Consider the following 15,233-nt stretch of genomic DNA (forward strand, 5'->3'; position numbering starts at 1 on the left):
GTGTCAGTCTGAGTGTGTCAGTCTGTGTCTGAGTGTGTCAGTCTGAGTGTGTCAGTCTGTGTCTGAGTGTGTCAGTCTGTGTCTGTGTGTGACAGTCTGTGTCTGAGTGTGGGTCAGTCTGTGTCTGAGTGTGTGTGTCAGTCTGTGTGTGTGTGTGTGTCAGTCTGTGTGTGTCAGTCTGTGTCTGAGTGTGTCAGTCTGTGTGTGTCAGTCTGTGTCTGAGTGTGTCAGTCTTTTTGCCTCTTCTCTGTCACTCTCTGTTCCTCTGACCTGTACTCCGTCTCTCCGGCTGTCTGTCAGGGAGCCGCGGGAGTTTGCCTCAGTGCTGGGGGAGTGCACTGCGTGTCACCCCGAGTGCCAGCGCCAGGAGGGGCAGCCAAGTTGCCAGGGGCCGGTAAGAGACCCCGTCACGCCCCTGTCTGTCCAGCTGTCCAGGAGGAAACCACTGTGTCTGACCGGCCGCCCTCTGTCTCCCCCAGGGCGCGGACGAGTGTGTGGCATGTGCCAACTTCTGGGACGGGCCCCACTGTGTGCCCTCGTGCCCAAACGGGGTGATGGGGGAGAAGGGGCTGATTTTCAAGTACGCCAACGCCGAGAGGCGCTGTGAGCCCTGCCACCCCAACTGCACGGAGAGGTGAGGCCTCATGTGTGTGTGTCAGTGTGTAGCAACATGTGACATTGTGTTTACGTGTGTGAGACCACTGTCACAGTGGTATACAGCGTGTAACTGTGCATTGTGTTGCAGTTGTACTGGCCCAGGTCTGAGTGGCTGTGCAGGGACGAATATATCAAGGTGAGTGTCTATATGTAAATATCTTATGATTGTGTCTTTATTGTAAATGGCTATAGATTATAGTTTTAAGTTAATTGTATTTGTTTTGCTTTGGCAGCACTGATTTTACTCATTGGTCATGCCAGTAAAGCATCTTGAATTGAATTGAGTGAAGGCCCCCTGGTGGCCATGCCTTGTCAGTGCAGCTCAGTCAATCCTGGTTAAGATCCTCTTCTTTTCAAAGGTGCACCTGTTACTACCAGTAGCATACAGTCCCTCTGTTGCCAGTGTCTTTTCATGTGGTGCAGACAGCATTCTTGGTATTCCAGGAGGTATAACTCAGAATTCTGATGTTCCACACCTGTCCTTCCTGTTTTGCTCAGCTGTCGTCTTTGTTTTCTTCTCCCCTGCCTGTAATTGTCGGCGATCAGTCTTCAGATGACGGGGATCGTACTGGGAGCGGTCGCCCTCCTGCTGGTGTCCTTCGCCACGTTTGTGCTGACGGTGCTCTACCGGCGCGGCCTGGCCATCCGCCGCAAGAGAGCCATGAGGAGATACCTGCAGAGCGGAGAGGTGAGAGAGGAGGGAGAGACCGATCTAATCCCAGAATTCCCACACCTGCCAGAATCACAACAGGTCCCAATCCCACTGGGAGAGGCAGCCCACTACCTGATCTCCTGTCACAGCCTGAGGAAGAGTGAGCCTGTCTACCTATAATGCTGCATATGTATATGTAAATGTCTTATGATGTGTCTGTATTTTAAATGTCTTTTTGTTTTGCTTTGGCAACACTGATTTATTCATTGGTCATGCCAGTAAAGCACCTTGAATTGAATTGAGAGGGAGAGAGAGAGGAGGTACAGGGTACAGACAGAGACAGAAGGGAGAGCGAGGAAGAGGGGCAGAGAGGGAGAGGAGCAGAGAGGGAGAGGAGGAAGAGGGGAGGGAGAGAGGGGAAAAAGAGAGAGAGGAGGTACAGGGGCAGACAGAGACAGAATGGAGAACGAGGAAGGAGAGCGAGGAAGAGGGGCAGAGAGGGAGAGGAGCAGAGAGACAGAGGATGGAGAGAGGGGAAGGAGAGAGAGAGGAGGTACAGGGGCAGACAGTGGCAGAAGGGAGAGCGAGAAAGGAGAGAGGAGGGAGAGGGGCGGATAGGGAGAGGAGCAGAGAGACAGGGGAGGAAGAAAGGGAGATGACAGAGAGAGGAGGTACAGGGGCAGACAGAGACCGGCGGGAGGGAGGAGAGACCGAGAGGAGCAGAGCAGGAGAGAGGTTGTATTAGCTGTATCTGCTTTGGCAACACTCCAATTGATCGGTCATGCCAACAAGGGCTGCTTGAATTGAAGTGAGAGGAGCAGACAGGGAGAGAGGGACTCAGACGGGCCGGGGAGTTACGTACTGATGGCAATAAGGAAAAAAGAGAGGTAGATGGGGGGCAGATGCAGGGTTCCCCGCCTGTCTGAACACGTGCCTCCCTCTGTGCAGAGCTTTGAGCCCCTGGACCCAGGTGAGAAGGGGGCGAAGGTCCACACCCGAGTCCTAAAGCTCCAGGAGCTGCGCAAACTGAAGCTGATCGGCTCGGGCGTCTTCGGCACTGTGCACAAGGTACCCCCTCTCCCTCTCGCCTCCCCCCTTCCCTCTGTGTCTCTGTGCAGCTCTCACTCTCTCTCTCGCCCAGGGCGTGTGGGTCCCAGAGGGAGACACGGTGAAGATCCCAGTGGCCATAAAGACCATCCAAGACCGGACTGGGAGACAGACCTTCACTGAGGTTACGGATGTGAGTGTCTCACAGACAGAGACTAAAAAACTGGTCCATGCATCTGTTAACACGTCTCGCACAAGCTTTTAATAACAGTGCAAGAAGACACAAGGCTCAAATCACCAGGGGGCTCCATTGCCCCCTGGTGGCTACATATAGTATTGTGTCTTTTCCGCACATCACATCTGGTTTGTGCAAGTGAAATCCCCTCCCTCTGTGCCCTAATTCTCTCTCCTTGTGTGTCTCCCTGTAGCACATGCTGGCTATGGGCAGTCTAGACCACCCTTACATTGTCCGGCTGTTGGGTATCTGCCCGGGTGCCAGTCTGCAGCTCGTGACCCAGCTCAGCGTGCAGGGGTCCTTACTGGAGCACATCAGGCGCCACAAGCACAGCCTGGACCCCCAGCGGCTTCTGAACTGGTGTGTCCAGATCGCCAAGGTGAGCCACAGACCCAGAGGTGATGGGATGAATGTGAATGTGTGTGTTATGGAGCAGGTTTAAATATTACATTGTAAATATTGAGGCTTTCCATCAATAAATATATCCTGATATAGTGCTTTTCTGGACGCTACAGTGAAAGCTCTTTACAGGTAATGGGGAATCCCACTACCACCACCAATGTGCAACAGCAGCCAGAGTGCACTAGTATGTTCACCACACCTGAGTTATCAGTGGAGAGGAGAACAGAGTTATGAACTCAGTACATAGATGGGAATTATTAGAAGGCCATGACTGGTAAAGGCCAGGGGGCAATTTCGCTAAGACACCAGGGTAATACTCCTGCTCTTTTAAAAAAAACACCCTGGGATTTTTAGTGACCACTGAGGGTCAGGACCTCGGTTTTACCTCTCATAGGAAGAACGGTGCCTTTTGTACAGTGTAGGGTGCCCATCAGGGTTAGGGCCCACACAGGCCGCAGTGTGAGCACCTCCTACAAGTCCCACTAACACCTCTTCCAGCAGTAACCTTAGATTTCCCAGGAGGTGTCATGGATGTCGGAAAGGCAAGCCGTGGAATGACAAGGAGAGCAGTAGAGACCCTTCGCATAGTGGTAAAAGGGGCAACACGGGGGTTAGCCCAGGCTCAGGGGGTCAGACGATGCCGGAAAGAAACCTATGACCTCAGGCTACGGACAGGAGCAACCTGGTGCTAGGCGGGTCTCAGGACATTGTACCCACAATGCTGAGCGAGGAGCAGCAGACACAGGAAGAAAATAGGCTACACGACCAGACGCACCAGAAAGACATGAATAATCACAGGGAACTAGGAACAGGACACATGGCCAAGCCCTCTAAGTGTACAGGGCGTGACAGGAGGTCTCCCAGCCAGGTACTGGCCAGGGTCCCAGCTGCTGAGCTACAATCAGCTGCCACCTCTGAGCTGCAGGGTGATATAGCCGTCGGCTAAGGTTCTGTTGCAGACCAAGCCCCTGTTGACATTGTTATGATGGCCCTGCTGCAGTGTTGTACGGGCTGTATTCCTGCATGAGTCGCAGTAAAACGACACCACTCTTGCCCCGCTACTGCAGGGGATGTATTACCTGGAGGAGCACCGCATGGTCCACAGGAACCTGGCCGCACGGAACGTCCTCCTGAAGAGCGACTACATCGTCCAGATCGCTGACTTCGGCATCCCTGACCTGCTGTACCCCGACGACAAGAAGTACTTCTACAATGAGGTCAAGGTACTGGCGCCGCCTGCAGACACACAGACAGCAGGCGCCGCCGTTGGCACTCAGCACGAGGGTGTGGAGCCTGTGCCCTGGCCCGATGCCCTCGACTCTGCCCCCCGACTTGCTGCCCACTCTGTAGCAGCTGTGGCATGACGCCTCGCCTTTGTAGTCCCAGCTGTCCTGGCTTCTAGATGACGAGCCGCAGCCGGGCGGGTCCTATAAGGGCACACTGGGCACCCCACGAGGGGACAAGCAGAGACACCCCCGCAGCTGGGCAGTGGTGGACATCCCACTGGCACACTGCACTGCACTGGCACACTGCACACTGGCACACTGGACACCCCTCGAGGGGACGAGCAGGGCCACCCAGGGGGGATTGCACCCACGTAAGGTGTTCTTTTTCTTTTGTGCCTGCCCCATCACGCACTTTTTGACGCCCTCAGTTCTTGTTTTGTTCTTCCCTTACGCGTCCCGCTCACCAGACTGGACCGCGTTAAATAGAATAAGCCCAGCCTGGAGGTAACGAGGCACAGCAGTACGCTTTCTTCTTGCCTGTTGTTTATTTTCCCACTTTGTGTTATTTTCGGTCCCTGCTAACCTCACCCTGTCACGATCGCAAACCCCTCCTCTTCAGGGCGCTCCAGCCCTTCCTGGTTTGCCTCATTCCCCGTACCTGCTCCCTGTTCCAGCCTCCTTTCAGCTCCCCCTTAAAAGCCAGACGCAGACGCCAATCTGGGCCCTGCGTGGGTTTCCCGGGACCTGATGCGTCTGGCTCCGTTATGCTTTTAAGTTTCTGTTCCTGTTCCCGTTCCCCCGGTTCTGTCTTGGCTGGATCTCCTGGCCATAGACTTTTGCCTTGTTTTTGGACTTCTCTTTGGACTCGTCCCCAGGTTGTTCGCCTCGCTACACCTTCCCCGACCACCAGCACTCCTTGGACACGCCCCCCCTGTTTTTATCCCCGTATCCTGCATGACTTCGTCCCAGTGTTTCCTCACTCAACCCCGGATTGTGTCGTCTGCATAGGGTCCGGAAAGAACGCTTTCCTGACACACCCGGGGCGGTGCTCGCCGCGGCGCCTCCCACTCCACACTGTCACACAGCGCGTCACACAAAGCCTTGTGGGTGTGTGGAACACACTGCCCGGCTGCGTTACTGGAGCTGGTAGCTTGGCTTCTTTCAAAACCTGCTGGATGAGGTTATCAGATCAGTTATTAACTAATGACCAAACAAGGTGGATGGGCCCGTTTTCCTCTTGTTTGAAACCCTTCTTACTGTATGTTGTCATGTGGGGTTTCTGAGTCTCCTGTGCCTCAGGACAGGCCCCACACTGGGGACCTGCACGCAGTTGTACCGCCTCTGTCCCTGCGTGAGTGACAGTAAGATTTCCCAGCGGCTGCCCTGTTACTGCAGCCCTGTTCTCTTGCCCTGTCTGTAACCCTCTTACAAACCTGTTTTACAAACCTGTCGTGACGGATTAATGTGTCTCCTCTCTCTCAGACTCCCATCAAGTGGATGGCGCTGGAGAGCATCCTGTTTCGTAGGTACACTCACCAGAGCGACGTCTGGAGTTACGGTGAGTCTGAGAGTCTGTGTGCTGATCAGTCTGAGAGTGTGTGTGCTGTATTAATCTGAGTGTGTGTGTGCTTATCAGTCTGAGAGTGTGTGTGCTGTATTAATCTTGAGTGTGTGTGTGTGCTGTATCAGCTTGAAAGTGTGTGTGCTGATCAGTCTAATAGTGTGTGTGCTGTATCAGTCTGAGTGTGTGTGCTGTATCAGTCTGAGTGTGTGTGCTGTATTAATCTGAGTGTGTGTGTGTACTGGTCAGTCTCAGTGTGTGTGTGCTGATCAGTCTGAGAGTGTGTGTGCTGTATTAATCTGAGTGTGTGTGTGCTGGTCTGTCTCAGTGTGTGTGTGCTGATCAGTCTGAGAGTGTGTGTGCTGTATTAATCTGAGTGTGTGTGTGCTGGTCAGTCTCAGTGTGTGTGCTGATCAGTCTGAGAGTGCGTGTGCTGTATTAATCTGAGTGTGTGCGTGTGCTGTATTAATCTGAGTGTGTGTGTGTGCTGTATCAGCTTGAAAGTGTGTGTGCTGATCAGTCTAATAGTGTGTGTGCTGTATCAGTCTGAGTGTGTGTGCTGTATCAGTCTGAGTGTGTGTGCTATATTAATCTGAGTGTGTGTTTTATCTATCTGAGTGAGCGTGTGTGTGTTTGTGACTGTTCTGTACAGTGTGGATGTGTCTCTGTGCTGTGTTCATGGTGTTCTGCACTGGCCTGCAGGCGTGACAGTGTGGGAGATGATGTCATTCGGGGCGGAGCCCTACTCCACCATGCGGCCACAAGAAGTGCCGGACCTGCTGGAGAAGGGAGAGCGATTGTCTCAGCCGCCCATCTGCACCATCGATGTGTACATGGTCATGGTCAAGTGTGAGTCTGCCACGCTCTTACCACAGGCTACCGTGGTCACAGTAGAGTAGAGTACAGTGAAATTGCAGTGCATGAAAAGTAAAATGCAATACAAATGAACAGTACTGGCCTTAAGCCCTGTCCAGGAGCACCCTGGTCTTTCAGGGTTTATGTTATTGATTAAAGATCCCTTTATCTGGATTATTTAAACCACCTGCTAGTTCAGTGAATGAACTGAGCCTTCAGCTGGCACCCGTATCCAAGTCACACAATCAGCTGCCAGCCCACGCAGATGATAATAATAATAATAATTACTATTATAATTATTATTATTATTATTATTATTATTATTATTATTATTATTATTATTATTATTATTATTTTATTTAGTGCCTTGAAAAGTGACTTCTCAAAGTGCTTTACAGTAAGGAAAACACACAATGAGAGGAAACAGCAGGATTTTACCATTTCAAAGCAATGGAATGAAAGCCCTTCTAAAGAAGGAGGTTCTGAGTCTTGATTTGAAAGAGTTTAGGGAAGGTGACTCTCTGATATCCTTAAGGATATCCAGTTCCAGATCTTTGGGCACAACAGGAGAAGCCCTGTCACCCATAGAGTGTAGACTGGTTTGGGGGACAGACAAGAGACCAGAATTAGTGAAGGTTGTGAAGTGGGGAGTAGGGAGATAATAGGTCAGGTAGATACCCAGGTTCAAGCCATGCAGAGCCTTATAGTTGGGCAGTAGGATTTTGAAGTTGACACGAAACCTGATAGGAAGCCAGTGCAAGGGCTCCAGGATAGGAGTAATGTGATCACTTGCACTAGACCTGGTCAGGATTCTGGCTGCTGACTTTTGGACATACTTTGTTCAGTGTGCATTTAGATACCCCAGCGAGTAGGGCATTACAGTAATGGTCTCCTTGTGTTGATGATGATGCTCTTCCCCCACTGGCAGGCTGGATGATTGACGAGAACGTCCGGCCCACCTTCAAGGAGCTGGCTAACGAATTTACTCGGATGGCCAGGGACCCGCCCCGCTACCTCGTCATCAGGGTGAGGCTGAGGCAGATTTCCCTCTCGCGCTTTTCCGCTCAGGTCTGATTTCCAGCAGCTGCACTGCCCTGCAGCTCACAACGGGCAGCCCACTGCAGCTGAGCAGCTGCGAGCCTGGCCAGTACCTGGATGAGAGACCTCCTGGGGAAAAACTAAGACTGCTGCTGGAAGAGGTGTTAGAGGGGCCAGCAGGGGGCGCTCACCCTGCAGTCCATGTAGGTCCTAATGCCCCAGTATAGTGACGGGGACACTATACTGTAAAAAGGCACCGTGTCTCGGGTGAGACATAAAATTGAGGTCCTGACTCTCTGTGGCCATTAGAAGTACCAGGGGGTTTCTCTAAAAGAGTGTTACCCCAGTGTCCTGGCCAAATTTCCGATCGGCCTTTACCAATCATGGCCTCCTAATAATCCCCCTCTCTGAACTGGCTTCATCACTCTGCTCTCCTCCCCACTGCGAGCTGGTTTGTGGTGAGGTACTGGTGCACTATGGCTGCTGTTGCATCATCCAGGTGTTGGAGGGGATCCCCATTAAGATAAGATGGGTTAAGATAAGATCACTTTATTAGCCATATACAATTTCTTGCATTAGGAATTTGTTTTTTCATGTACCCCAACTTGCTCTCCATGAGACACACAGACAGAGAGAGAAGCTGGGGGTCAGAGCGCAGGGTCAGCCATTGTACAGCGCCCCTGGAGCAGTTGGGGTTAAGGGCCTTGCTCAGGAGCCCAGTGGAGTATCAGCTTGAAAGTATGTGTGCTGATCAGTCTAATAGTGTGTGTGCTGTATCAGTCTGAGTGTGTGTGCTGTATTAATCTGAGTGTGTGTGCTGATCAGTCTGAGAGTGTGTGTGCTATATCAGTCCAAGTGTGTGTGCTATATTAATCTGACTGTATGTACTGTATCAGTTTGAGAGTGTGTGTGCTATATTAATCTGAGAGTGTGTGCTGTATCAGCCTGAAAGTGTGTGTGCTGATCAGTCTAATAGTGTGTGCTGTATCAGCCTGAAAGTGTGTGTGCTGATCAGTCTAATAGTGTGTGCTGTATCAGTCTGAGCCTCTGCCGGCTATGGGATTTGAACCAGCAACCTTCCAGCCACAGGCGCAGGTCCTTGGCAACAGTGCCGCCGTGCCATTACCTGTAAAGAGCTCTGAGTGGAGTGTCATGGAAAGTACTATGTAAGTGTGAGGAATTATTACTGGGTCTGGGAGGGTCACGACCCCTGGCGAGTGTTTTTCCCGCGGTGGGGGAGCCAAGTCGGGTCACCCTGAGCCAGAGGCAGATGAACGGAGCGCAGTGCCGACCCGCTCGTGCCCCGGGTCGAGAAAGCGGCCCCCCTGACACTACTCTCGCCCTCAGGGGGACAGCAGGCCCGCTGACCCTGTCCCGGACGAGCCCCTGGGCAAAGGGGTGGAGCTGGAGGTCCTGCACACCGAGCTGGATGACCCGGCGGACGAGGAGCACCAGCTGACCGCTGCCACCGTGTACCTGTCGCCCTCGCGGGGTTACTCGCGGATGTACCCCGACCCCCACAGAGTGAGCACTGACCAGCTCCCCGTCTGGGGGCCTGGGAGTCCAGCTGTCTGTCTGCCTGAGGGACAGTCCTGCCTGTGTGTCCAGCTGTCTGAGGGACAGTCATTCTGTGTGTCCGGGTGTCTGAGTCCATGTCCATCTGTGTGTCCAGCTGTCTGAGGGACAGTCATTCTGTGTGTCCAGCTGTCTGAGGGACAGTCATTCTGTCTGTCCGGCTGTCTGAGGGACAGTCATTCTGTCTGTCCGGCTGTCTGAGGGACAGTCATTCTGTCTGTCCGGCTGTCTGAGGGACAGTCATTCTGTCTGTCCGGCTGTCTGAGGGGCAGTTATTCTGTGTGTCCAGCTGTCTGTCATTCTCAGGTAGTTCAGTACCACTTACCTTCCCCTAATACTCTCCCCCCTCTTACTTCCCTCCTCTCTCCTGTTAACCCTCCTCCCCCTCTCTCAGAGTGGCTTGACTCATTCGGGGCTGGCTGGGTACCTGCAGATGAACTCTGGGACAGGAGACCCCAACAGACAGGTGAGTCTCTTGACATCCTTTCACATGTCAGCTGCATGTGTGCTGACATACTGAATGTGTCGTTTGAGCAGCAGTGTCCTGACCAGAGCACACCTATCGCAGTTACTGACTGTCTCTCTGCCCACCTGTCTGCCTGAGAGTGCAGCTGGCCCGTTCACTTACACTATATCACCACAGTGACACTGGAGCACAAGAACACAGCAGGGGCAGAAGCAGGAGGAGACCATTCAACAGCTGCCAGTGTAAACACTCACTGCACCCTGTATCTGGAGTAAAAAATCACTATTCTCCACATGGTCACTCGCTGGCAGTGTTCAGTGAGTGTGCACGAGGTCTCACTAGTCACTCACTGGCAGTGTTCAGTGAGCGTGCAGAAGGCCTTCCCTCACCAGTCACTTGTTGGCAGTTTTCAGTGAGCATGCATGAGGCCTCACCAGTCACTCCCTGGTAGTGTTCGGTGAGCGTGCACAAGGCCTCATTCACCGGTCACTCGCGGGCAGTGTTCAGTGAGTGTGCATGAGGCCTCCCTCATTGGTCACTCGTAGGCAGTGTTCAGTGAGCGTGCACGAGGCCTCCCTTACCGGTATTCGCTGGCAGTGTTCAGTGAGCATGCACGAGGCTTCCCTAACAAGTCACTCGCTTGCAGTAATCAGTGACCGTGCACGAGGCCTCACTAGTCACTAGTCTACTACTCACTAGTCGGACAAGCAACCCAGTTCTCCTGTGTTCCGCAGCTCTGGCCCGCACGCTCACGGCTGAACTCGGCTCGGACGATCTCGGAGTGCTCGGAGGGGCGGGGCACGATGCCGGACACGGAGGCGGGCGAGGACGCCTCGCTGGGCGGCAGCCTGCGCCGGGGGCGCCGCCGGGAGGACAGCGCCTACCTCTCGCACCACGTCAGCCTGAGCGGCGCCGCCGAGGAAGAGGACCACTATGGATACGTCCTGCCGGGGTCGCTGGAGAGCCCAGAGAAAGGTGAGCCCCCAGACAGCGGTGTGAACCGGGAGTGTGTGTAGCTGACAGACTCACTACCCGGGTCTTGAATTAGTTTATTATTTGCTTAACGTTTTCTCAAGGGCTGAGTCTGGCCAATGGTGTCCTGGAGTAATAACTTACTAACTCCTGTTCTCTTCCTCTTCTTTTTTACTGTCCACAGCCAGCATCTTTTCTCTCTCACCCTCCCAAACTGGCACCCTGTCCAGAATGAGGGGTTCCCACAGTCGTGGCTCCCTGGGGACTCTGGGAGACCCTGACTCGGAGGAGTACGAGTACATGAACAAACAGACACGCCTGCTGCCTCTTGCCTCAGTGGCCAGTACCGCTGAGCCCCCACCAGAGGGCGCCAGAGACCAGAAACCGCACAGGAAGTCCCAGCCCAGCCCAGAGTGCAGTGCCAAGGATCTGCCACCTGGTGGAGACAGAGAGTCTGATGAGCTGCTGGATTGTAATGACCGGCAACCTCCTGCTGGTAGAGACAGAGTGCAGAAACGGAGAAGGCAGCTCTCCGTCAGCCCCGATCACAGCGGCGGCGAGTCACAGCAGGAAGGAGACGGAGGATCGGAACAGCAGCAGGAGCAGGAAGCAGTGGAGTACGAATACATGGACATCCGCAGCGAGGAGCTGGACTGTCGAAGCTCCAGGGACTGCGTAGGCAGGAAGGAGGACAGAGCTGCAGCTGCAGAAGACGGAGAGAAACGAGTGGAACCCGAGGAGGAGGCGGGGGGTGATAAAGAGGGAGGGGAGGACGAGCAGGAGGGAGACGCAGAGGAGGAGGAAGATTACCAGTACATGAACAAGCAGCCCAGGCTGAGGAAGGCCCTGCGGGGGGAGGCGGACGAGTACGAGCAGATGGACTCCTTGCCCCTGGTGGAGTACCAGAACCTGGCGGAGGGGGGCAGGAGGGGCCGGCCCGGGGAGCTGGGGGGCTTCGTGAAGGTGAGGGCCGGGGTGGGGGAGCCAGGCGCTGACCGCTCCTTCGACAACCCCGACTACTGGCACAGCAGGCTCTTCCTGAAGCCCGACGCCGTGCGCACCTAGCGGCCTGCAGAGCGGCACCAGAGAGGTCGTCCTCGCTCTGGGTCATGACCGGCCACCCCCCTGGTCCCACTCTGACTGGACCCCCCGATCATGCCTGTGGGGTGTCTGCATGTAGGGGGCGTGTCCAGGGTGTGTCTGGGGCGTGTCCGGGGTGTGTCTGGGGCGTGTCCAGGGTGGGTCTGGGGCATGTCCAGGGTGTGTCTGGGGCGTGTCCAGGGTGTGTCTGGGGCGTGTCCGGGGTGTGTCTGGGGCGTGTCCGGGGTGTGTCTGGGGCGTGTCCAGGGTGTGTCTGGGGCGTGTCCGGCTGTGTCTGGGGCGTGTCCAGGGTGTGTCTGGGGCGTGTCCGGTTGTGTCTGGGGCGTGTCCATGCTGTGTCTGGGGCGTGTCCATGGTGTGTCTGGGGTGTGTCTGGAGCATGTCTGGAGCGTGTCTGGGGTGTGTCTGGGCATGTCTGGGGCGTGTCCGGTGTACGCGGCAGTAGCCGTGCTGAGCCTGCGGTCTGTCCAAGCTCTGTGCGCCGCAACCCAATGAAGTGTATTTTTAAGAAGGGATGGGATGGTGTTCCTAATAAACTGGCCAGTTTGAGAGGTCTGTACTGTATGGATTCTCACATGAACAAAATGATATAGCTCTTCTTTATTTGTATTTCTATCTCTGTTGTACTGTAAAATAGACTGTATTTTTGAAATCCCATCTTTGTATTGAATAAGAGATTTAAAAAAGCAACATAAAGATGCATCTAATTTTGACTGTGTTTGATTTCTTAATGCTTACTAGTGTATCACTACTGCAGCTGCTGCCGCCACTGCCAGATTAGGCACCTCTCTCATGAATGCACAGCTGCTACTGGATCTGACACCTCTGTCCTACTGCAGCACAGATATCGCTGGCTGCTAACACCACCACTCTGGGTGTTCCCTCTGGCAGAGTTACAATCCTGCAGCTACTACCCCTACTTTTAAGCTCGGCTAGGCCGGCCCTGTTCAGTCCCAGGATGAGAGGCTTCTGATACAAGGACTGAATACAAGGATATGATAGAGTCTGCTAGATCCAGTTACTTCTCTCACATTACCATAACAGCCCCAGACACCTTTTCTCCACCATCAACAGACTGCTAAAGCCAGACTGCCCCACCACATTACCTGCCTCTTCCCAACTCTGCAACACATTTTTAGTTTTTTAGCTCCAAGATTGACAATGCCTGGCATCACACTCTCTCCACGGCGCATGTCACCTCCACACCTCCCCCCTGCTTGCCCAACTTCACTGGCTCCCTTCTCTCTAACTTCTCTCTACTTGACTCTCCCTGCTCACATTTGAAATCCACCACCTGCCTTTAGATCCCATCCCCACCACCTTATTTCAATCCTGTTTCAACACTGTTAACCATGATATCTTACTTTCTCGTCTTGACCTGTGTTTGGAGTTTCTGACTCTGCTCTTAATTTGTTTGAGTCTTACCTCACTGATCACTGTCACTTTGTCTATCTCGGCAGTTTTAGCTCTAAAATTGGTCTCATTGCATCTGGTGTTCCTCAGGGCTCGATACTGTGCCCCCTACTTTTCAGTATTTACATGTTCCCACTTGGTCAGTTTTTAGGATCGCACGGCCTCAACTATCATTTCTACGCTGACAATACTCAGATCTACGTCCATACCAAACCTCACACTGATGTGGCTGTCTCTGTTCTCTCTATTTGCATCTCTGACCTAAAAACATGAATGACTCCAAACTTCCTTCATTTAAACTGTGACAAGACGGACATCATTCTTATTGGCACCTCACAACAACTTTGTAAAGCCAGTGCTGTAACCCTATGTGTGGATGGCACTGTACTTGAACTTCAGTCTAAATTGAAAAACTCGGGGGTGATATTTGATTCAGGCTTGATGTTTGACCCACATGTGCAATATATTGCCAAAACATCATTCTTTCACCTCAGAAATGTCATCAAACTAGGTCCTATCTTATTGCTAACTGTTGCTGAAAAGCTGGTCAACATTTATCTTCTCCCAAATTGACTACTTTAATGTTCTGCTCGCTGGGGTTTCTAACTCACAAACTCCAGTATGTCTAAAATTGAAAATATACAATAAGATGAGATAGTAGTTGGGGCAGAGTCCAGGCCAGATCTTGTGCTAGTGATCACATTACTCCTATCCTGGAGTCCTTGCACTGGCTTCCTGTCAGGTTTGGTGTCGAGTTCAGAATCCCCATGCTCACCTATAAGGCTCTGCATGGTTTGGCACCTCAATACCTGTCTGAGCTACTGTCGTCCTACTCCCCACCTCACATCCTTCGCTCTTCTCATTCTTGCCTCCTATCTGTCCCCCAAACCAGTCTACACTCTATGGGTGACGGGGCCGTTTCCTGCTGCACCCCAAAGCTCTGGAATTCCATCCCCAAGGATATCAGAGAGTCACCTTCCCTAGACTCTTTCAAATCCAGACTCCAAACATTCTTCTTTAGAAGAGCCTTTACTTAACTGGTTCTGTTTTTTACCCCTCTTCTCCTGTTGTATTCTGTACCCCCATCTACTGTCTCCTCTCATTGTGTATTTTTATTGTGCATATCTTGTGTTTTTCTTTTGTTGTTGTCAATCTGCAAAGTGGTTTGAGAAGCCACAGGGTTTACTGCACTGTGAGCCAGACTCCCAGTGCACCTTTAAAGGTGCTATATAGAGTAAAGTTTGTATTATTATTATTATTATTATTATTATTATTATTATTATTATTATTATAAGGAAAGCCAGGTTACTGCAGCTGTTGCTACAGAACCCTAAATAGACAATACACACTAGCCGAATATCTAACCAAGATACATAACAGCAAACAGAAACAGACCCTGATGAAGTACAGGCTCAGTGACCACAGCCTGGCCATAGAAATTGGGCGACACAGGCAGACCCGGCTGCCCAGAGAGGACAGGCTGTGCTCCCACTGCCAGCGGGGAGAAACAGAGACAGAGGTGCAAGTCTTACTGCACCTGGACAAATATTCTGGGATTAGAGAAACATTCAGATTAGAGAAGGGAACTCAGTTGAACTGGCAGTCCAGTATGTGATCTTCTGTCACAGCCTGAGGAACAGTGAGTCTGTCTCCCAGTTATGCTCAATATGTCTATATGTAAACATTTTAGGATTGTGTCTTTATTGTAAATGTCTGTAGATTTTGGTTTTATGTTAATTGTATCTGTTTTGCTTTGGCAACACTGATTGTACTCATTGGTCATGCCAATAAAGCACCTTGAATTGAATTGAAATTGTGTGTTTCTTTCACTGTACGATAAAGCAGTGGGTCATATTCATCCATTGATTTTACTCAGCTTTTCACGGCGAGAGTCGTCGCAGTGGGGCACATTTTGAAACTAAAGGAAACTGACTTTATAATTCAATTCACGCAAACTCACACCGGAATGAAATACAATTCCCAGATTCCCAGGGGACAAGGCGCCACGAGCATGACGCATCTCATTCGTTTTC

The 15,233-nt window shown here is 52.3% G+C and overlaps 1 protein-coding gene across 2 annotated transcripts in view; it reads left to right on the forward strand.

The window, feature by feature from the left end:
- The window catches only part of LOC102684317 (receptor tyrosine-protein kinase erbB-3), a 34,712-nt gene extending 22,212 nt beyond the window's left edge, over positions 1–12,500 (forward strand). For both annotated transcript variants that reach the window (XM_069197453.1, XM_069197475.1), the window contains 15 exons: positions 301–394; positions 480–634; positions 746–793; positions 1,204–1,345; positions 2,258–2,377; positions 2,451–2,549; positions 2,785–2,970; positions 4,061–4,216; positions 5,702–5,777; positions 6,483–6,629; positions 7,564–7,661; positions 9,021–9,197; positions 9,643–9,714; positions 10,449–10,689; positions 10,871–12,500. In XM_069197453.1, the coding sequence (XP_069053554.1) occupies positions 301–394; positions 480–634; positions 746–793; positions 1,204–1,345; positions 2,258–2,377; positions 2,451–2,549; positions 2,785–2,970; positions 4,061–4,216; positions 5,702–5,777; positions 6,483–6,629; positions 7,564–7,661; positions 9,021–9,197; positions 9,643–9,714; positions 10,449–10,689; positions 10,871–11,751 (2,692 nt within the window). In that variant the 3' untranslated portion in view covers positions 11,752–12,500. The remainder of the gene's footprint in view (positions 1–300; positions 395–479; positions 635–745; positions 794–1,203; positions 1,346–2,257; positions 2,378–2,450; positions 2,550–2,784; positions 2,971–4,060; positions 4,217–5,701; positions 5,778–6,482; positions 6,630–7,563; positions 7,662–9,020; positions 9,198–9,642; positions 9,715–10,448; positions 10,690–10,870) is intronic.
- The last annotated feature ends 2,733 nt before the right edge of the window (positions 12,501–15,233 follow it).

This window comes from Lepisosteus oculatus, chromosome 1, assembly GCF_040954835.1.
Source record: "Lepisosteus oculatus isolate fLepOcu1 chromosome 1, fLepOcu1.hap2, whole genome shotgun sequence".
Taxonomy (NCBI): domain Eukaryota; kingdom Metazoa; phylum Chordata; class Actinopteri; order Semionotiformes; family Lepisosteidae; genus Lepisosteus; species Lepisosteus oculatus.